Source organism: Corvus hawaiiensis (genome assembly GCF_020740725.1).
Source record: "Corvus hawaiiensis isolate bCorHaw1 chromosome 41 unlocalized genomic scaffold, bCorHaw1.pri.cur SUPER_41a, whole genome shotgun sequence".
Taxonomy (NCBI): Eukaryota; Metazoa; Chordata; class Aves; order Passeriformes; family Corvidae; genus Corvus; species Corvus hawaiiensis.
In genome coordinates, this window is record NW_025963271.1 from 14,949 (window position 1) to 36,270 (window position 21,322).

The 21,322-nt window shown below is 61.6% G+C and overlaps 2 protein-coding genes across 2 annotated transcripts; one reads left to right on the forward strand and one right to left on the reverse strand.

The window, feature by feature from the left end:
• Window positions 1–1,758: 1,758 nt before the first annotated feature.
• Window positions 1,759–9,166, forward strand: LOC125320828 (translational activator of cytochrome c oxidase 1). Its single transcript, XM_048293258.1, has 6 exons — window positions 1,759–2,083; window positions 2,824–2,933; window positions 4,531–4,662; window positions 5,534–5,574; window positions 6,681–6,846; window positions 8,869–9,166. The coding sequence occupies exons 1-6, from the start codon at window positions 1,759–1,761 to the stop codon at window positions 9,130–9,132; spliced, it is 1,038 nt and encodes a 345-aa protein (XP_048149215.1). The 3' UTR covers window positions 9,133–9,166.
• Window positions 9,167–14,752: 5,586 nt separating this feature from the next.
• On the reverse strand, window positions 14,753–17,300 carry LOC125320829. Its single transcript, XM_048293259.1, has 5 exons — window positions 17,276–17,300; window positions 16,923–16,992; window positions 15,208–16,125; window positions 14,950–15,011; window positions 14,753–14,897 (listed from the first exon to the last, which is right to left on the reverse strand). The coding sequence occupies exons 1-5, from the start codon at window positions 17,298–17,300 to the stop codon at window positions 14,878–14,880; spliced, it is 1,095 nt and encodes a 364-aa protein (XP_048149216.1). The 3' UTR covers window positions 14,753–14,877.
• Between the last annotated feature and the right edge of the window lie 4,022 nt (window positions 17,301–21,322).

Sequence of the window (21,322 nt, forward strand, 5' to 3'; positions counted from 1 at the left end):
GTCCACCTGTCCACCTGTCCACCTGTCCAGCTGTCCATCTGTCCACCTGTCCACCTGTCCACCTGTCCATCCATCCCTACTGTCCAGCTGTCCATCTGTCCACCTGTCCCTACTGTCCACCTGTCCACCTGTCCATCCATCCCTACTGTCCACCTGTCCATCTGTCCCTACTGTCCAGCTGTCCATCCGTCCACCTGTCCACCTGTCCATCCGTCCCTACTGTCCACCTGTCCGTCTGTCCCTACTGTCCATCTATCCATCCACTTGTCCATCTCTGTCCATCTGCCCACCCATCCACCTGTCCGTCCGTCCATCCCTACTGTCCACCCGTCCACCTGTCCACACGTCCGTCCATCCGTCCACCCCTCCCTAATGTCCATCCGTCCATCCCTCCATTCTCCCGTCCACCTGTCCATCTATCTGTCCATCTGTCCGTCCGTCCCCCCCTCCCCCTGTCCACCCCGTCCCTCTGTCCATCCCATCCCCCCCCCTCCCCCTCCACTTCCCCTCCCCCACCCCTCCCACGCGCTGCTGACCGGACACTGCGGCCGGACACGGGACGGTCACCGGCCCGCCCCTCCCCCACCTGATCCAGATGTTCTGACCCCTCCCCCACCTGATCCAGGTGTTCTGACCCCCCCCTCACCTGATCCAGGTGTTCCCACCCCCCCATCCAGATGTTCCCATCCTCCCCCACCTGATCCAGGTGTTCCCATCCCCCCTCACCTGATCCAGGTGTTCCGATCCCCCTCCCCCACCTGATCCAGGTGTTCCGATCCCCCTCCCCCACCTGATCCAGGTGTTCCCATCCCCCCTCACCTGATCCAGATGTTCTGACCCCCCCCTCACCTGATCCAGGTGTTCCGATCCCCCTCCCCCACCTGATCCAGGTGTTCCCATCCCCCCTCACCTGATCCAGATGTTCTGACCCCCCCCTCACCTGATCCAGGTGTTCCGATCCCCCTCCCCCACCTGATCCAGGTGTTCCCATCCCCCCTCACCTGATCCAGATGTTCTGACCCTCCCCCACCTGATCCAGGTGTTCTGACCCCCCCCCACCTGATCCAGGTGTTCCCACCCCCCCATCCAGATGTTCCCATCCCCCCTCACCTGATCCAGATGTTCTGACCCCTCCCCCACCTGATCCAGGTGTTCTGATCCCCCCTCACCTGATCCAGGTGTTCCCATCCCCCCCCTCACCTGATCCAGGTGTTCCCATCCCCCTCCCCCACCTGATCCAGGTGTTCCCACCCCCCCCCACCTGATCCAGATGTTCCCATCCCCCTCCCACCTGATCCAGGTGTTCTGACCCCCCCTCACCTGATCCAGATGTTCCCATCCCCCCTCACCTGATCCAGGTGTTCCCCCCTCACCTGATCCAGATGTTCTGACTCCCCTCACCTGATCCAGGTGTTCCCATGCCCCCTCACCTGATCCAGGTGTTCCCGCCCCCCCATCCAGATGTTCCCCCCTCACCTGATCCAGGTGTTCCCATCCCCCTCCCCTCACCTGATCCAGGTGTTCTGACCCCCCCCTCACCTGATCCAGGTGTTCCCGCCCCCCCATCCAGATGTTCCCCCCTCACCTGATCCAGGTGTTCCCATCCCCCTCCCCTCACCTGATCCAGGTGTTCCCACCCCCCTCCCCCCCCACCCCCCCCACTTTGCATAAAGGGGCGTGGCCACTCCGCCAAACCGATGACATCACCCCCGCCCGGCGCGGCAAAGGGCGTGGCCATGCAAATCACGGGGCGCGGCCATGCAAATCACGGGGCGCGGCCATGCAAATGAGGCGCGCTACCCAGCGTGCCCCGCGGCGCGGCGGAGGAGGCCGCTCGGGGCCATGGCGGCGGCGGCGCTGAGGGGGCCCCGCTGGGCCCCGCTGGCCCTGGCGGCTCCCGGGGCTCCCCCGCCGCTCCCGGGGCTCCTCCCGGGGCTCCTCCGGAGGCTCCCGGGGCCACCCGGCCGGGCCATGGCCGGGCACAACCGCTGGTCCAAGGTGCGCAACGTGAAGGGCCCGCGGGACGCGGAGCGGAGCCGCCTCTTCCAGCGCCTGGCGCAGATGCTGAGGGCGGCCGCCAGAGGTGTCGCGACAGAGCGGGGTGTCGCGATAGGGATGGGGGGGGAGGGGGGGGGGTGTAGAGGGCTGGTGGGGCGGCGCGGAGGAGCGGCGGGGCTGTCGCGATGTGGGGACACCGGAATGTCGCGATACGGGGACAGGCCGAGCCCACCCCTCCCCCAGTCCCTCAGGATTTGGGGGTCCCCAGGTGTCCCCAGGGCGTCCCTGATGTCCCCAAGTGTCCCCAGGGTGTCCCCAAGTGTCCCCAGGGTGTCCCCAGGGTGTCCCCAGGGTGTCCCCAAGGTGTCCCCAGATGTCCCCAGCCCATCTCAGGGTGTCCCCAGCTGTCCCCAGCCGTCCCCAGGGTGTCCCCAGGGTGTCCCCAGGGTGTCCCCAGCTGTCCCCAGCCGTCCCCAGGGTGTCCCCAAGGTGTCCCCAGCCGTCCCCAGCTGTCCCCAGGGTGTCCTCAAGGTGTCCCCAGCCCATCCCAGGGTATCCCCAGCTGTCCCCAGGGTGTCCCCAGGTGTCCCCAGGGTGTCCCCAGGATATCCCAGAGTGTCCCCAGCCGTCCCCAGGGTGTCCCCAGCCGTCCCCCGCTGTCCCCAGCCCCCCCAGCCGTCCCCAGGGTGTCCCCAAGGTGTCCCCAGCCCATCCCAGGATATCCCAGAGTGTCCCCAGCTCTCCCCAGGGTGTCCCCAGGGTGTCCCTGATGTCCCCAGCCCCCCCCAGCCGTCCCCAGCCGCCCCAGCGCCGCTGTCCCCGCAGAGGGGGGCCCGGACCCGGCGCTGAACGCGGCTCTGGCCGCGGCCGTCCAGCAGTGCCGTGCCCGGAACATGCCCAAGGCGTCCATCGAGGCCGCCCTGCGGCGGGCACAGGTGAGGGCACCCGGGGGAGGGGGCTGGGGACGTTTGGGGACACCTGGGAGGGACTGGGACACTCTGGGAGGGGCTGGGGACATTTGGGGACACTCTGGGAAGGGCTGGGACACTGTGGGATGGGTTGGGGACCCCCTGGGATGGGTTGGGGACCCCCTGGGATGGGTTGGGGACACTCTGGGATGGGTTGGGGTCATTCTAGGGACAGTCAGGGTGGGTTGGGGACCCCTGGGATGGGTTGGGGACCCCCTGGGATGGGTTGGGGACACTCTGGGATGGGTTGGGGTCATTCTAGGGACAGTCAGGGTGGGTTGGGGACCCCTGGGATGGGTTGGGGACCCCCTGGGATGGGTTGGGGACACTCTGGGATGGGGTGGGGACCCCCAGGAAGGGTTGGGGACACTTGGGGACCTGCTGGGGTCACTCTGGGTGGGTTGGGGACCCTCTGGGGACACCCTGGGATGGGTTGGGGACCCCCAGAAAGGGGTTGGGGACACTCTGGGATGGATTGGGGACACTCTGGGATGGGGTGGGGACCCCCTGGGATGGGTTGGGGACACTCTGGGATGGGGTGGGGACCCCCAGGAAGGGTTGGGGACACTTGGGGACCTGCTGGGGTCACTCTGGGTGGGTTGGGGACCCTCTGGGGACACCCTGGGATGGGTTGGGGACCCCCAGAAAGGGGTTGGGGACACTCTGGGATGGATTGGGGACACTCTGGGATGGGGTGGGGACCCCCTGGGATGGGTTGGGGACACTCTGGGATGGGTTGGGGACACTCTGGGATGGGTTGGGGACACCCTGGGATGGGTTGGGGACCCCCAGGAAGGGTTGGGGACACTCTGGGATGGGTTGGGGACACTCTGGGATGGGGTGGGGACCCCCTGGGATGGGTTGGGGACACTCTGGGATGGGGTGGGGACCCCCAGGAAGGGTTGGGGACACTTGGGGACCTGCTGGGGTTATTCTGGGTGGGTTGGGGACACCCTGGGATGGGTTGGGGGCACTCTGGGATGGGTTGGGGACCCCCGGGAAGGGGTTGGGGACCCCTGGGAAGGGTTGGGGACCCCTGGGAAGGGTTGGGGACACTTGGGGACCCCCTGGGGCCACTCAGGGTGGGTTGGGGACCCTCTGGGGACACCCTGGGATGGGTTGGGGACCCCCGGGAAGGGGTTGAGGACACTCTGGGATGGGGTTGGGGACACTGGGGACGCTCTGGGGCCACTCTGGGAGGGTTGGGGACCCCCTGGGATGGGTTGGGGACATTTGGGGACCCCTGGGAGGCTTGGGGACCCCCTGGGATGGGTTGGGGCCACCTGGGGCCACTCGGGGATCCGCTGGGGCTACTCAGGGTGGGTTGGGGACCCCCTGGGATGGGTTGGGGCCACTCTGGGGACCCCCTGGGATGGGTTGGGGACCCCCGGGATGGGTTGGGGACACTCTGGGGACCCCCTGGGAGGGGTTGGGGACCCCCCTGGGATGGGTTGGGGACATTTGGGGACCCCTGGGAGGCTTGGGGACCCCCCGGGATGGGTTGGGGCCACTTGGGGCCACTGGGGGCCCCGCGGTGGCCGCGCTGAGGCGCCGGGGGCCGCAGGAAGGCGCCGGGGGCTCGCGGCTGCTGCTGGGGGCGCGCGGCCCGGGGGGCTCGGAGCTGCTGCTGGACGTGGTGACCGGGGAGCCGCGGCGGGTGCCAGCGCCAGCTCGGCCAGCTGCTGGGCCAGTGCGGGTCAGGGACGGCGCCGCGGACACCGGGGGGACACAGCGGGGTGGGGACAGTGCTGGGGACACTGCTGGGGACACAGCGGGGGGGACAGCGGGGGTGGGGACAGTGCTGGGGACACTGCTGGGGACACAGCGGCGGGGACAGCGGGGTGGGGACAGTGCTGGGGACACTGCTGGGGCCAGTGCGGGTCAGGGACGGCGCCGGGGACACCGGGGGGACAGCAGGGACACAGCGGGGACAGCGGGGTGGGGACAGCGCTGGGGACAGTGGGGGACAGCGGGGGTGGGGACACTGCTGGGCCAGTGCGGGTCAGGGACAGCGCCGGGGACAGCGGGGACAGCGGGGACAGCGGGGGACAGCGGGGACACAGCGGGTCAGGGACAGCGCCGGGGACACCGGGGGGACAGCAGGGACACAGCGGGGACAGCGGGGTGGGGACAGCGCTGGGGACAGTGGGGACAGCGGGGTGGGGACACTGCTGGGCCAGTGCGGGTCAGGGACAGCGCTGGGGACACCGGGGACAGCAGGGACAGCGGGGGACAGCGGGGTGGGGACAGTGCCGGGGACAGCAGGGACAGCGGGGTGGGGACAGTGCTGGAGACACTGCTGGGCCAGTGCGGGTCAGGGACAGCGCCGGGGGACAGCGGGGGACAGCGGGGACACAGCGGGTCAGGGACAGCGCCGGGGACAGCGGGGACAGCAGGGACAGCAGGGACAGTGGGGACAGCGGGGTGGGGACAGTGCTGGAGACACTGCTGGGCCAGTGCGGGTCAGGGACAGCGCCGGGGACAGCGGGGACAGCGGGGACAGCGGGGACACAGCGGGTCAGGGACAGCGCCGGGGACAGCGGGGACAGCAGGGACAGTGGGGACAGCGGGGTGGGGACAGTGCTGGGCCACTGCTGGGCCAGTGCGGGTCAGGGACGGCGCCGCGGACACCGGGGACACAGCGGGGACAGCGGGGTGGGGGACACTGCTGGGGACACCGAGATGGGGACACTGGGATGGGGACATTGGGATGGGTCAGAGACACTGGGATGGGGACACTGCTGGGGACACTGGGATGGGGACAGCGGGGGACAGCGGGGACACAGCGGGGGTGGGGACACTGCGGGGCCACTTGGGATCAGGGACACAGCTGGGGACAGCGGGGACAGCGGGGTGGGGACACTGCTGGGGACACTGCTGGGCCACTTGGGGTCAGGGACAGCGGGATGAGGACACTGGGATGGATCAGGGGACACCGGGGTGGGGACAGTGCTGGGGGACACCATTGGGGACACCGGAGTGGGGACATCGGGATGGGGACACCGGGGTGGGGACACCGGGGGTGGGGACACTGCTGGGGACACTTGGGGTCAGGGACAGCGCCGGGGACAGTGGGGACACCGGGGACACCAGGGACACCGGGATGGGGCCACCGCTGGGGACACCGGGATGGGTCAGGGGACACTGGGGGGGGGGGGGGCTGGGGACATCGGGGACACCGGGGATGGGTTGGGGACACTCTGGGGGCCCTCAGGGGTCACTGAGGGATGGGTTGGGGACACTCAGGGGTCACTCAGGGGTCACTCCGGGTGAGTTGGGGACACTTGGGGACACTCAGGGGTCACTCAGGGTGAGTTGGGGACACTTGGGGTCACTCGGGTCACTCAGGGATGGGTTGGGGACACTCAGGGGTCACTCAGGGTGGGTTGGGGACAGTTGGGGACACTCAGGGGTCACTCAGGGTGGGTTGGGGACACTTGGAGACACTCAGGGGTCACTCAGGGGTCACTCAGGGTGGGTTGGGGACACTCGGGTCACTCAGGGGTCACTCAGGGGTCACTCAGGGTGGGTTGGGGACACTCAGGGGTCACTCAGGGGTCACTCCGGGTGAGTTGGGGACACTCGGGGGTCACTCAGGGGTCACTCTGGGTGAGTTGGGGACAGTTGGGGACACTCAGGGGTCACTCAGGGTGAGTTGGGGACACTCAGGGGTCACTCAGGGGTCACTCAGGGTCTGTGTCCGGGCTCCCGCAGGGGCTCTCTGGCCGAGGGTGTCCGGCACAGCTTTGAGGCCGTGGGCGTGGTGCGAGTGGCCGGCCAGGACGGGCGTGGCCGGGCCGTGTCCATGGAGGTGGCCCTGGAGCTGGCGCTGGCGGCCGGAGCCCGGGACGTGGTGGCCGAGGACGAGGCCGAGCTGAAGGTGGGAGCGGCCTGGGAGTGACCACAGCCCCCCCTGATGGCCCTTGGGCCACTGCCAGGGGTCACTGACATCCCCGGCCACCACTGGCCACCCCTGGCCATCCCCAGTGACCCCTCGGCCATCCCAAATGACCCCTGACCATCCCCAGTGACCCCTGGCCATCCCAATGACCCCTGACCACCCCCAGTGACCCCTCGGCCATCCCCAATGACCCTTGGTCACTTCTTGACCATTCCCCACTGCCACTGGACATTCCTGGCCACCGCCAATGACCCTTGACCATCCCAAATGATCCCTGGCCACCCCAAATGACCTCTGACAATGCCCAAATGACCCCTCGGCCACCCCAAATGACCCCTGACCACCCCAATGACCCCCAGCCATCCCCAGTGACCCTTGGCCACCCCCAGTGACCCCTGACCATCCCCAGTGACCCCTGACCACCCCAATGACCCCTGGCCACCCCCAGTGACCCCTGACCATCCCCAGTGACCCCTGACCACCCCCAATGACCCCTGGCCACCCCCAATGACCCCTGACCACCCCAATGACCTCTGGCCACCCCCAGTGACCCCTGACCACCCCAATGACCCCTGACCACCCCAATGACCCCTCGGCCACCCCCAATGACCCCTGACCACCCCAATGACCCCTGGCCACCCCCAGTGACCCCTGACCATCCCCAGTGACCCCTGACCACCCCAGTGACCCCTGACCATCCCCAATGACCCCTGGCCACCCCCAATGACCCCTGACCACCCCAATGACCCCTGGCCACCCCCAATGACGCCTGACCACCCCAGTGACCCCTCGGCCATCCCCAATGACCCCTGACCATCCCCAGTGACCCCTGGCCACCCCCAGTGACCCCTGACCACCCCAATGACCCCTGGCCACCCCCAGTGACCCTTGGCCACCCCCAATGACCCCTGACCATCCCCAGTGACCCCTGGCCACCCCCAGTGACCCCTGACCACCCCAATGACCCCCAGCCATCCCCAGTGACCCTTGGCCACCCCCAATGACCCCTGACCATCCCCAGTGACCCCTGATCACCCCAGTGACCCCTGACCACCCCCAGTGACCCCTGACCATCCCCAGTGACCCCTGACCACCCCAGTGACCCCTGACCACCGCAATGACCCCTGGCCACCCCCCAGTGACCCCTGACCACCCCAAATGACCCCTGACCACCCCAAATGACCCCTGACCACCCCAATGACCCCTGACCACCCCAGTGACCCCTGACCACCCCAATGACCCCTGACCATCCCCAGTGACCCCTGGCCACCCCCAATGACCCCTGACCACCCCAATGACCCCTGGCCACCCCCAGTGACCCCTGACCACCCCAAATGACCCCTGACCATCCCCAGTGACCCCTGACCACCCCAATGACCCCTGGCCACCCCCAGTGACCCCTGACCACCCCCAATGACCCCTGACCATCCCCAGTGACCCCTGACCACCCCAGTGACCCCTGACCACCCCAATGACCCCTGACCACCCCAAATGACCCCTGACCATCCCCAATGACCCCTGACCACCCCAGTGACCCCTGACCACCCCAATGACCCCTGGCCACCCCCAGTGACCCCTGACCACCCCAAATGACCCCTGACCACCCCAAATGACCCCTGGCCACCCCAATGACCCCTGACCACCCCCAATGACCCCTGACCACCCCCAGTGACCCCTGACCACCCCAATGACCCCTGACCACCCCAATGACCCCTGACCACCCCAGTGACCCCTGGCCACCCCCAATGACCCCTGACCATCCCCAAATGACCCCTGGCCACCCCAAATGACCCCTGACCACCCCAATGACCCCTCACCACCCCAAATGACCCCTGACCATCCCCAATGACCCCTGACCACCCCAGTGACCCCTGACCACCCCAAATGACCCCTGACCACCCCAGTGACCCCTGACCACCCCAGTGACCCCTGACCATCCCCAAATGACCCCTGGCCACCCCCAATGACCCCTGACCCCCCCTCTCTGGCCTCTCCCCGCAGTTCCTGTGTGACCCCTCGTCCCTGCCGAGCGTCCGGCAGCACCTGGAGGCCGCAGGGCTCCGGCCGCTCTCGGCCGCCATCGAGTTCGTGCCGCGGGCGCTGCTGGCGCTGCCCGAGGGGCCGCGGGCTCAGGCCGAGCGGCTACTGCAGGCCCTGGGCGACTGCCCAGACGTCGTCCGGCTCTACCACAACATCCAGGAGGCGCCGGAGGGGGCCGAGGGTCAGTCCTCTCCGGCCACGGGTCACTCCCCTGACGGTCAATAAAGCCTCGGTTGGACGCGTCCCCGCCTGGCTCGGCCGCCTGGGTGGTCAAGTGGTCATCGGGGGGCGTTGGGAACGGTCAGGGGTCACTGGGGTGGTCAGGGATGGTCTGAGGGTCACTGGGGTGGTCAGGGAGGGTCTGAGGGGCACTGGGGTGGTCAGGGATGGTCTGAGGGTCACTGGGGGTGGTCAGTGATGGTCTGAGGGTCACTCGGGGTGGTCAGGGATGGTCTGAGGGTCACTGGGGGTGGTCAGTGATGGTCTGAGGGTCACTGGGGGTTGTCAAGGATGGTCTGAGGGTCACTGGGGGTGGTCAAGGATGGTCTGAGGGTCACTGGGGGTGGTCAGTGATGGTCTGAGGGTCACTGGGGGTGGTCAAGGATGGTCCGAGGGTCACTGGGGGTGGTCAAGGATGGTCCGAGGGTCACTCGGGGTGGTCAGGGATGGTCTGAGGGTCACTGGGGGTGGTCAGTGATGGTCTGAGGGTCACTGGGAGTGGTCAGGGATGGTCTGAGGGTCACTGGGGGTGGTCAGGGATGGTCCGAGGGTCACTGGGAGTGGTCAGTGATGGTCTGAGGGGCACTGGGGGTGGTCAGTGATGGTCTGAGGGGCACTGGGGGTGGTCAAGGATGGTCTGAGGGTCACTCGGGGTGGTCAGGGATGGTCCGAGGGTCACTGGGAGTGGTCAAGGATGGTCCGAGGGTCACTGGGAGTGGTCAGTGATGGTCTGAGGGTCACTGGGGGTGGTCAGGGATGGTCCGAGGGTCACTGGGGGTTGTCAAGGATGGTCCGAGGGTCACTGGGGGTGGTCAGTGATGGTCTGAGGGTCACTCGGGGTGGTCAGGGATGGTCCGAGGGTCACTGGGGGTGGTCAGTGATGGTCTGAGGGGCACTGGGAGTGGTCAGGGATGGTCTGAGGGTCACTGGGGGTGGTCAGTGATGGTCCGAGGGTCACTGGGGGTTGTCAAGGATGGTCTGAGGGTCACTGGGGGTGGTCAGTGATGGTCCGAGGGGCACTGGGAGTGGTCAGGGATGGTCCGAGGGTCACTAGGAGTGGTCAGGGATGGTCCGAGGGTCACTGGGGATGGTCAGGGATGGTCTGAGGGTCACTGGGGGTGGTCAGTGATGGTCTGAGGGGCACTGGGAGTGGTCAGGGATGGTCTGAGGGTCACTGGGGGTGGTCAGTGATGGTCCGAGGGTCACTGGGGGTTGTCAAGGATGGTCTGAGGGTCACTGGGGGTGGTCAGTGATGGTCCGAGGGGCACTGGGAGTGGTCAGGGATGGTCCGAGGGTCACTAGGAGTGGTCAGGGATGGTCCGAGGGTCACTGGGGGTGGTCAGGGATGGTCTGAGGGTCACTGGGGGTGGTCAAGGATGGTCTGAGGGTCACTGGGGGTGGTCAGGGATGGTCTGAGGGTCACTGGGGGTGGTCAGGGATGGTCTGAGGGTCACTGGGGGTGGTCAGTGATGGTCTGAGGGTCACTGGGGGTGGTCAGGGATGGTCTGAGGGGCACTGGGAGTGGTCAGGGATGGTCTGAGGGTCACTAGGAGTGGTCAGTGATGGTCTGAGGGGCACTGGGGGTGGTCAAGGATGGTCTGAGGGTCACTCGGGGTGGTCAAGGATGGTCCGAGGGTCACTGGGGGTGGTCAAGGATGGTCTGAGGGTCACTGGGAGTGGTCAGTGATGGTCTGAGGGTCACTCGGGGTGGTCAAGGATGGTCCGAGGGTCACTGGGGGTGGTCAGTGATGGTCTGAGGGTCACTGGGGGTGGTCAGGGATGGTCTGAGGGTCACTGGGAGTGGTCAGTGATGGTCTGAGGGGCACTGGGGGTGGTCAGTGATGGTCTGAGGGGCACTGGGGGTGGTCAGGGATGGTCTGAGGGTCACTGGGAGTGGTCAGTGATGGTCTGAGGGTCACTGGGAGTGGTCAGGGATGGTCTGAGGGTCACTAGGAGTGGTCAGTGATGGTCTGAGGGTCACTCGGGGTGGTCAGGGATGGTCTGAGGGTCACTGGGAGTGGTCAGGGATGGTCCGAGGGTCACTGGGGATGGTCAGTGATGGTCTGAGGGTCACTGGGAGTGGTCAGGGATGGTCTGAGGGTCACTAGGAGTGGTCAGTGATGGTCTGAGGGTCACTCGGGGTGGTCAAGGATGGTCCGAGGGTCACTGGGGGTGGTCAAGGATGGTCTGAGGGTCACTGGGAGTGGTCAGTGATCGTCTGAGGGTCACTCGGGGTGGTCAAGGATGGTCCGAGGGTCACTGGGGGTGGTCAGTGATGGTCTGAGGGTCACTGGGGGTGGTCAGGGATGGTCTGAGGGTCACTGGGAGTGGTCAGTGATGGTCTGAGGGGCACTGGGGGTGGTCAGTGATGGTCTGAGGGGCACTGGGGGTGGTCAAGGATGGTCTGAGGGTCACTCGGGGTGGTCAGGGATGGTCCGAGGGTCACTGGGAGTGGTCAGGGATGGTCTGAGGGTCACTGGGGGTGGTCAGGGATGGTCCGAGGGTCACTGGGGGTTGTCAAGGATGGTCCGAGGGTCACTGGGGGTGGTCAGTGATGGTCTGAGGGTCACTGGGGGTGGTCAGTGATGGTCTGAGGGGCACTGGGAGTGGTCAAGGATGGTCTGAGGGTCACTGGGAGTGGTCAGTGATGGTCCGAGGGTCACTGGGGGTTGTCAAGGATGGTCTGAGGGTCACTGGGGGTGGTCAGTGATGGTCTGAGGGGCACTGGGAGTGGTCAGGGATGGTCCGAGGGTCACTAGGAGTGGTCAGGGATGGTCTGAGGGTCACTGGGGGTGGTCAGTGATGGTCTGAGGGTCACTCGGGGTGGTCAGGGATGGTCCGAGGGTCACTGGGGATGGTCAGGGATGGTCTGAGGGTCACTGGGGGTGGTCAGGGATGGTCTGAGGGGCACTGGGGGTGGTCAAGGATGGTCTGAGGGTCACTGGGAGTGGTCAGGGATGGTCCGAGGGTCACTGGGGGTGGTCAGGGATGGTCCGAGGGTCACTGGGGGTGGTCAGGGATGGTCTGAGGGGCACTGGGGGTGGTCAAGGATGGTCTGAGGGTCACTGGGAGTGGTCAGGGATGGTCTGAGGGTCACTAGGAGTGGTCAGTGATGGTCTGAGGGTCACTCGGGGTGGTCAAGGATGGTCCGAGGGTCACTGGGGGTGGTCAAGGATGGTCTGAGGGTCACTGGGAGTGGTCAGTGATGGTCTGAGGGTCACTGGGGGTGGTCAAGGATGGTCTGAGGGTCACTGGGAGTGGTCAGTGATGGTCTGAGGGTCACTCGGGGTGGTCAAGGATGGTCCGAGGGTCACTGGGGGTGGTCAGTGATGGTCTGAGGGTCACTGGGGGTGGTCAGTGATGGTCTGAGGGTCACTGGGGGTGGTCAGGGATGGTCTGAGGGTCACTGGGAGTGGTCAGGGATGGTCCAAGGGTCACTGGGGGTGGTCAGGGATGGTCTGAGGGTCACTGGGGGTGGTCAGGGATGGTCTGAGGGGCACTGGGGGTGGTCAAGGATGGTCCGAGGGTCACTGGGAGTGGTCAGGGATGGTCCGAGGGTCACTCGGGGTGGTCAGTGATGGTCTGAGGGTCACTGGGGGTGGTCAGTGATGGTCCGAGGGTCACTGGGGGTGGTCAGTGATGGTCTGAGGGTCACTGGGAGTGGTCAGGGATGGTCCGAGGGTCACTGGGGGTGGTCAGTGATGGTCTGAGGGTCACTGGGAGTGGTCAGGGATGGTCCGAGGGTCACTGGGGGTGGTCAGGGATGGTCCGAGGGTCACTGGGAGTGGTCAGTGATGGTCTGAGGGTCACTGGGGGTGGTCAGGGAATGTCCGAGGGTCACTGGAGGTGGTCAAGGATGGTCTGAGGGTCACTCGGGGTGGTCAAGGATGGTCTGAGGGTCACTGGGAGTGGTCAGTGATGGTCTGAGGGTCACTGGGGGTGGTCAGGGAATGTCCGAGGGTCACTGGGGGTGGTCAAGGATGGTCCGAGGGTCACTGGGGATGGTCAGGGATGGTCTGAGGGGCACTGGGGGTGGTCAGTGATGGTCTGAGGGTCACTGGGGGTGGTCAAGGATGGTCTGAGGGTCACTGGGGGTGGTCAAGGATGGTCCGAGGGTCACTGGGGATGGTCAGGGATGGTCCGAGGGTCACTGGGGATGGTCAAGGATGGTCCGAGGGTCACTGGGGATGGTCAGGGATGGTCCGAGGGTCACTGGGAGTGGTCAGGGATGGTCCGAGGGTCACTGGGGGTGGTCAGGGATGGTCTGAGGGTCACTGGGGATGGTCAGGGATGGTCCGAGGGGCACTGGGGGTGGTTAAAAACCACGCCGGTGCCGGGCAGGGTCATTTATTGGGGGTGGCCACTGCTGTGGTCACTCGTCCGAGCCCACGGGGCTGCCCAGGAAAAGGTCGGCGTAGCCGAAGGCCGGGGCGGCTCCTTCCTCCTCCTCCCCTTCCTCCTCCTCCTCCTCGTCCTCATCCTCCTCCTCCTCCTCTTCCTCCTCATTGTCCTCCTCCTCCTCCTCCTCCTCGTCCTCCCCTCGCCCCGAGGGCCGGCGCCGCTGGGCCGCCCGCTGCCCGCTGCCCGCTGGCCCCGCGGCCTCCTCGGGGGCTCTCGGGCCGGCCCCGTTGGGCCGGAGCTCCTCCCGCGCCGTCCGCGCCTCTTCGGCCGCTCGGACCCCGTTGGGCCTCGGCGCGGCGCCGTCCTGCGGCCGCGGTCCGGCCGGCCTGGGCCCGCTCGCCCACGGGGCATCGGCCGATCTCTGCCCGCTTGCCCACGTGGCATCGGCCGGCCTCTGCCCGCTCGGCCACGCTTCCTCCCTCGCCGCAGCCGCCCTGGGGCCGTCCTTGGCTGCGGCCTCTCGCTGCCCATCCCTGCCCGGCCTCGCTCTGCCCGCGGCCGTCCGGGCTCCGTCCCTGGCTCGGCGCGGCCTCCTCGGCGCCTCGGCGTTGGCGTTGTTGTTGGCGTTGTTGGCGTCGTTGGCGTCGTTGGCGCGGAGCCGCAGCAGGCGGGCGAGCAGGAAGCGCCGCTCCTCGCGGGCCCGTAGCCACTTGGCCTCGAGCCGCGCCACCTCGTCGCAGAGCGCGCCGTTCTCCAGCACCAGCGCCCGCGCCGCGCGCCGCAGCCGCCGGAAACGCAGCCGGTACCGCTCGGCCGGACGCGCCCCGCGCCGCCCTCGGCATCGTCCTGAGGAGGGGCAGGGGGATGGCGACGGGGTGGTGATGCGGGGCTGGGGAGGTTGGACGGAGATCGGAGGGGAATCGGCCCAAATGGAGCCTGGAGTGAGCGAAATCGGCTCAAATTGACCCAAAGCGGCCTTGGATTGACCCAAAATGAGCCTGGAGTGAGCGAAATCGGCTCAAATTGACCCAAATTGACCCAAATTGGCCTTGGATTGACCCAAAATGAGCCTGGAGTGAGCGAAATCGGCTCAAATTGACCCAAATTGACCCAAATTGGCCTTGGATTGACCCAAAATGAGCCTGGAGTGAGCGAAATCGGCCCAAATTGACCTAAATTGGCCTTGGATTGACCCAAAATGAGCCTGGAGTGAGCGAAATCGGCTCAAATTGACCCAAATCGGCCTTGGATTGACCCAAAATGAGCCTGGAGTGAGCGAAATCGGCTCAAATTGACCCAAATCGGCCTTGGATTGACCCAAAATGAGCCTGGAGTGAGCGAAATCGGCTCAAATTGACCCAAATTGGCCTTGGATTGACCCAAAATGAGCCTGGAGTGAGCGAAATCGGCTCAAATTGACCCAAATTGGCCTTGGATTGACCCAAAATGAGCCTGGAGTGAGCGAAATCGGCTCAAATTGACCCAAATCGGCCTTGGATTGACCCAAAATGAGCCTGGAGTGAGCGAAATTGGCCCAAATTGACCTAAATTGGCCTTGGATTGACCCAAAATGAGCCTGGAGTGAGCGAAATCGGCTCAAATTGACCCAAATCGGCCTTGGATTGACCCAAAATGAGCCTGGAGTGAGCGAAATTGGCTCAAATTGACCCAAATCGGCCTTGGATTGACCCAAAATGAGCCTGGAGTGAGCGAAATTGGCCCAAATTGACCCAGATTGACCTAAATTGGCCTTGGATTGACCCAAAATGAGCCTGGAGTGAGCGAAATCGGCTCAAATTGACCCAAATTGGCCTTGGATTGACCCAAAATGAGCCTGGAGTGAGCGAAATCGGCTCAAATTGACCCAAATTGACCCAAATTGGCCTTGGATTGACCCAAAATGAGCCTGGAGTGAGCGAAATTGGCCCAAATTGACCCAAATCGGCCTTGGATTGACCCAAAATGAGCCTGGATTGACTTAAATCGAGCCCGGATTGACCGAAATCGGCCCAAATTGGCCCAAATTGACCCAAATTGAGCCCGGATTGACCCAAATCGAGCCCGGATTGACCGAAATTGGCCCAAATTGGCCCAAATTGACCCAAATTGAGCCCAGATTGACCGAAATTGGCCCAAATTGAGCCCAAATTGACCGAAATCGGCCCAAATTGACCCAAATCGAGCCTGGATTGACCTAAATTGGCCCAAATTGACCCAAATTGGCCCAAATTGGCCCAAATCGACCCAAATTGACCCAAATTGGCCCAAATTAACCCAAATTGGCCCAAATCGACCCAAACTGACCTAAATGGACTCAAACCGAACCCGGTCTGACCCAAAGCAGCCTCGAGCTTGAGCCGCACCCGCCCCTTTTGGGGTGAAAAACGGGGGAAAACGGGAAAAAGGCGCGCTCGGAGCGATTTTGGGGGGAAAAGGGGGGAAATCGGGGCTGTGAGAGGGACCGGGAGGAACGCGCCGGGCCCTGGCGAAGGGCGAAGCTCCCCTCCCCTCCCCCGTCGTGTTTTGGGGCGAAACGCGGCGATTTTGGGGTAAAACGCGGCGATTTTGGGACTCACCGGGGCCGGAAGGGGAAGGGGTCGGACAGGAAGTGAGCGCGACGGAACGGAAAGGGGTGAGCACCGCCGGAAGTGAGTGAGCCTACCGGAAGTGGGCGGTGAAACCGGAAGTGGCCGTTCCGGAAAAAGGAGCCGCCCGGTCCCGAAAAACGGAATTTGGCCCCAAAAATGGGTCAAGGTTCCGGCACCGGGCGCCGGTTGCGTCAGGACGTTCCTTTTTGATGGTAAACTGCCTCTTTTTGGGTCCAAATACTCCCTTTTTGGTGCCGAACCGCCCCTTTTTTGTCCACCCAACTCTATGGTTGCTTCCGGCTCGGAGCCGCTCTAGCCCGCTGGGAGGACCGCCCCGTCCCAGTAACGCTCCCTCTCTATGGTTATTTCCGGTTCGGAGCCGTCCAATAAACGCTCGCATTTGGTTTTATTTCCTTTTTTAACAAGAAAAAGACACGGAATTTCCGAAAAAAAAACCCCACCCCGAACCGAGTTAAAAACCTGGAGACTCAAGCGAAGCAATGGGTCGGAAATGAGAGGAAATGAGGGGAAATGAGAGGAAATGAGGGGAAATGAGGGAAAGGGCGAGGAGAGGCGGCGGCGGCGGCAGATTCGCCACGGCTCGCGGCGCCGCTCTTCCCTCCCCGCCCTTGGCGTGAGGAATTGCATCCCGAGCGATTCGTTCCGGGCTTTTTGCCGGCGGCTCGGGGCTGTTCCGGGCGTTTCTCGCGGCCCAGAGAAGAAGGGGGGAAGCGCATGTGGAAAGGGCGGCGCTCAGAAGCGATCCGCCTCAGCTCCGCCGTGGCTTCCGGGTTCGAGCCGCTCTGGCCCGCTCGGAGGACCGCGAGTTCCGTTATCCTTAAGGAGCCCTCGCGGCTCTATGGTCACTTCCGGTCCGTGCCGTTATCTCCCCGGATCAGCTCTATGGTTATTTCCGGCTGGGAGGCGCTCTGGCCACCTTGGAGGACCAACAGCCCCGATATCCTCAATGACCCCTTCTCAACTCTATGGTTGTTTCCCGTTGAGGGCCATTGGAGCCGCTCTGGCCCGCTTGGAGGACCGCGAGTTCCACTTTTCTAGGCCCAAACTGCCCCTTTTTGGGTGCAAATTCCACTTTTTTCGGGTCCAAATTCCACTTTTTTAGGGTCCAAATTCCCCTTTTAGGCTGCAAATTCCACTTTCCCAGCCCAAACTTTCCTTTCCTCTCTCCAAACTCCTCTTTTTTTTTGCTCAAACCTCACATTTTCGGGGGCCAAACTCGCCCATTTTGGGCCCAAACTCCCTTTTTTGGTCAGAACTCCCCAGTTTTAGGATCCGAATTCCATTTTTTTGGCCTCAAACCGCCCCTTTTGGAACCAAACTCCCCCTTTTTTGGCCCAAACTCCCCCATTTTTGGACTAAATCCCCCTTTCCCCTCCAAATCCCAGCTTTTCAACCCAAATTCCCCTCTTTTTGTGCCAAAACTCCCCATTTTTCACCCAAAACTCCCCTCGTTTTATCTTTTTTTTGGTCCAAATCCCGTTTTTTTTTCCTCCTCCAAAATTCCCGCTTTTTTTTTTTCTTTACATTTCTTTTTTGCTCCCAACTCCCAAATTTCACCCCAAATTCTCAATTTTTCACCCAAATTCCCAATTTTTCACCCCAAATTCCCGAATTTCACCCCAATTTCCCCTTTCTCACCCCAAATTCCCCAATTTCCACCACAAATTCCCCCTTTTTCACCCCAAATTCCGATTTTTCACCCCAAATTCCCCTTTTCCCCCCCAAACTCCCAAATTTTCCCCCCAAATTCCCAAATTTTCACCCCAGATTCCCCCTTTTGCACCTCAAATTCCCGAATTTTCACCCAAATTCCCAATTTTTAACCCCAAATTTTGCCCCAAATTCCCAATTTGTAACCCGAAATTCCCGAATTTCACCCCAAATTCCCAACTTTTAACCCGAAATTCCCCTTTTTTACCCCAAATTCCCAATTTTTCCCCCCAAATCCCGAATTTTCATCCAAATTCCCAATTTTCCCCCCAAATTCCCCAAATTTCGCCCCAAGTTCCCAATTTTTCACCCAAAATTCCCCCTTTTTCCCCCCAAATCCTGAATTTTCACCCCAAATTTTGCCCCAAATTCCCCCTTTTTCCCCCCAAATCCTGAATTTTCACCCCAAATTCCCAATTTTTCACCCCAAATTCCCCAAATTTCGCCCCAAACTCCCAATTTTTCACCCCAAATTCCCCCTTTATCCCCCCAAATCCTGAATTTTCACCCCAAATTTTGCCCCAAACTCCCACATTTTCCCCCCAAATTCCCAATTTTTCCCCCAAATTCCCCAAATTTCTCCCCAAACTCCCAATTTTTCACCCCAAATTCCCCCTTTTTCCCCCCAAATCCCGAATTTTCATCCAAATTCCCAATTTTCCCCCCCAAATTCCCCAAATTTCGCCCCAAGTTCCCAATATTTGAACCCCAAACTCCCACATTTTCCCCCCAAATTCCCCAATTTCACCCCAAATTCCCCCTTTTTCCCCCCAAATCCCGAATTTTCATCCAAATTCCCAATTTTCCCCCCAAATTCCCCAAATTTCACCCCAAGTTCCCAATTTTTCACCCAAAATTCCCCCTTTTTCCCCCCAAATCCTGAATTTTCACCCCAAATTTTGCCCCAAATTCCCCCTTTTTCCCCCCAAATCCTGAATTTTCACCCCAAATTCCCAATTTTTCACCCCAAATTCCCCAAATTTCGCCCCAAACTCCCAATTTTTCACCCCAAATTCCCCCTTTATCCCCCCAAATCCTGAATTTTCACCCCAAATTTTGCCCCAAATTCCGAATTTTCCCCCCAAATTCCCAATTTTTCCCCCCAAATTCCCCAAATTTCGCCCCAAGTTCCCAATTTTTCACCCAAAATTCCCCCTTTTCCCCCCCAAATCCTGAATTTTCACCCCAAATTTCACCCCAAATTCCCCTTTTTTCCCCCCAAATCCCGAATTTTCACCCCAAATTCCCAATTTTTCACCCCAAATTCCCCAAATTTCGCCCCAAACTCCCAATTTTTCACCCCAAATTCCCCCTTTATCCCCCCAAATCCTGAATTTTCACCCCAAATTTTGCCCCAAACTCCCACATTTTCCCCCCAAATTCCCAATTTTTCCCCCAAATTCCCCAAATTTCTCCCCAAACTCCCAATTTTTCACCCCAAATTCCCCCTTTTTCCCCCCAAATCCCGAATTTTCATCCAAATTCCCAATTTTCCCCCCAAATTCCCCAAATTTCACCCCAAGTTCCCAATTTTTCACCCAAAATTCCCCCTTTTTCCCCCCCAAATCCTGAATTTTCACCCCAAATTTCACCCCAAATTCCCCTTTTTTCCCCCCAAATCCCGAATTTTCACCCCAAATTCCCAATTTTTCACCCCAAATTCCCCAAATTTCGCCCCAAACTCCCAATTTTTCACCCCAAATTCCCCCTTTATCCCCCCCAAATCCTGAATTTTCACCCCAAATTTTGCCCCAAACTCCCACATTTTCCCCCCAAATTCCCAATTTTTCCCCCAAATTCCCCAAATTTCTCCCCAAACTCCCAATTTTTCACCCCAAATTCCCCCTTTTTCCCCCCAAATCCCGAATTTTCATCCAAATTCCCAATTTTCCCCCCCCAAATTCCCCAAATTTCGCCCCAAGTTCCCAATATTTGAACCCCAAACTCCCACATTTTCCCCCAAATTCCCCAATTTCACCCCAAATTCCCCCTTTTTCCCCCCAAATCCCGAATTTTCATCCAAATTCCCAATTTTCCCCCCAAATTCCCCAAATTTCACCCCAAGTTCCCAATTTTTCACCCAAAATTCCCCTTTTTCCCCCCAAATCCTGAATTTTCACCCCAAATTTTTGCCCCAAATTCCCCCTTTTTCCCCCCAAATCCTGAATTTTCACCCCAAATTCCCAATTTTCACCCCAAATTCCCCAAATTTCGCCCCAAACTCCCAATTTTTCACCCCAAATTCCCCCTTTATCCCCCCAAATCCTGAATTTTCACCCCAAATTTTGCCCCCAAATTCCGAATTTTCCCCCCAAATTCCCAATTTTTCCCCCCAAATTCCCCAAATTTCGCCCCAAGTTCCCAATTTTTCACCCAAAATTCCCCCTTTTCCCCCCCAAATCCTGAATTTTCACCCCAAATTTCACCCCAAATTCCCCTTTTTCCCCCCAAATCCCGAATTTTCACCCCAAATTCCCAATTTTTCACCCCAAATTCCCCAAATTTCGCCCCAAACTCCCAATTTTTCACCCCAAATTCCCCCTTTATCCCCCCAAATCCTGAATTTTCACCCCAAATTTTGCCCAAACTCCCACATTTTCCCCCCAAATTCCCAATTTTTCCCCCAAATTCCCCAAATTTCTCCCCAAACTCCCAATTTTTCACCCCAAATTCCCCCTTTTTCCCCCCAAATCCCGAATTTTCATCCAAATTCCCAATTTTCCCCCCAAATTCCCCAAATTTCACCCCAAGTTCCCAATTTTTCACCCAAAATTCCCCTTTTTCCCCCCAAATCCTGAATTTTCACCCCAAATTTCACCCCCAAATTCCCCTTTTTTCCCCCCAAATCCCGAATTTTCACCCCAAATTCCCAATTTTTCACCCCAAATTCCCCAAATTTCGCCCCAAACTCCCAATTTTTCACCCCAAAATTCCCCCTTTATCCCCCCAAATCCTGAATTTTCACCCCAAATTTTGCCCCAAACTCCCACATTTTCCCCCCAAATTCCCCAATTTCACCCCAAATTCCCAATTTTTCCCCCCAAATCCCGAATTTTCACCCCAAATCCCCCCCTTTTTCCCCCAAATCCCGAATTTTCATCCAAATTCCCAATTGTTCCCCCCAAATTCCCCAAAATTTCGCCCCAAACTCCCAATTTTTCACCCCAAATTCCCAATTTTTCCCCCCAAAATTCCCCTTCCCTCCCCCCCCCCCCCAAATCCCGAATTTTCCACCCCAAATTCCCCCTTTCCCGCCCCTCCCCCCACTTCCGGGTCCCGCCCCTCCCCCCACTTCCGGGTCCCGCCCCTCCCCCCACTTCCGGGTCCCGCCCCTCCCCCCACTTCCGGGTCCCGCCCCTCCCCCCCCACTTCCGGGACCCGCCCCCAAATCCCGGGAATTGGCGGGAAAAGGGAGGGGGGAGGGGGCGGGAGCGGGGCATGGAGGGACCCCCCGAGGGCGGCGCGACCCCCAGGTAGGGGGGGGGAGGGGGGGGGGGGGAGGGGATTTTGGGGGAAATTCCCGCGGATTTGGGCAA

What these genes read in the sequence shown, in the direction of transcription:
- LOC125320828 (XM_048293258.1), top strand. Translation starts at nt 1,759, where the DNA reads ATGCAAATCACGGGGCGCGGCCATGCAAATGAGGCGCGCTACCCAGCG. An exon ending in GCTGAGGGCGGCCGCCAGAG is followed by an intron (nt 2,084 to 2,823) that starts GTGTCGCGACAG and finishes CTGTCCCCGCAG; the next exon opens with AGGGGGGCCCGGACCCGGCG. An exon ending in CAGCTGCTGGGCCAGTGCGG is followed by an intron (nt 4,663 to 5,533) that starts GTCAGGGACGGC and finishes CAGTGGGGACAG; the next exon opens with CGGGGTGGGGACAGTGCTGG.
- LOC125320829 (XM_048293259.1), bottom strand. Translation starts at nt 17,300, where the DNA reads ATGGGCGAGTTTGGCCCCCGAAAAT. An exon ending in CGAGTTTGGCCCCCGAAAAT is followed by an intron (nt 16,993 to 17,275) that starts GTGAGGTTTGAG and finishes TGGTCCTCCAAG; the next exon opens with GTGGCCAGAGCGCCTCCCAG. An exon ending in TCAATCCAAGGCCGATTTGG is followed by an intron (nt 14,898 to 14,949) that starts GTCAATTTGAGC and finishes GGTCAATCCAAG; the next exon opens with GCCAATTTGGGTCAATTTGA.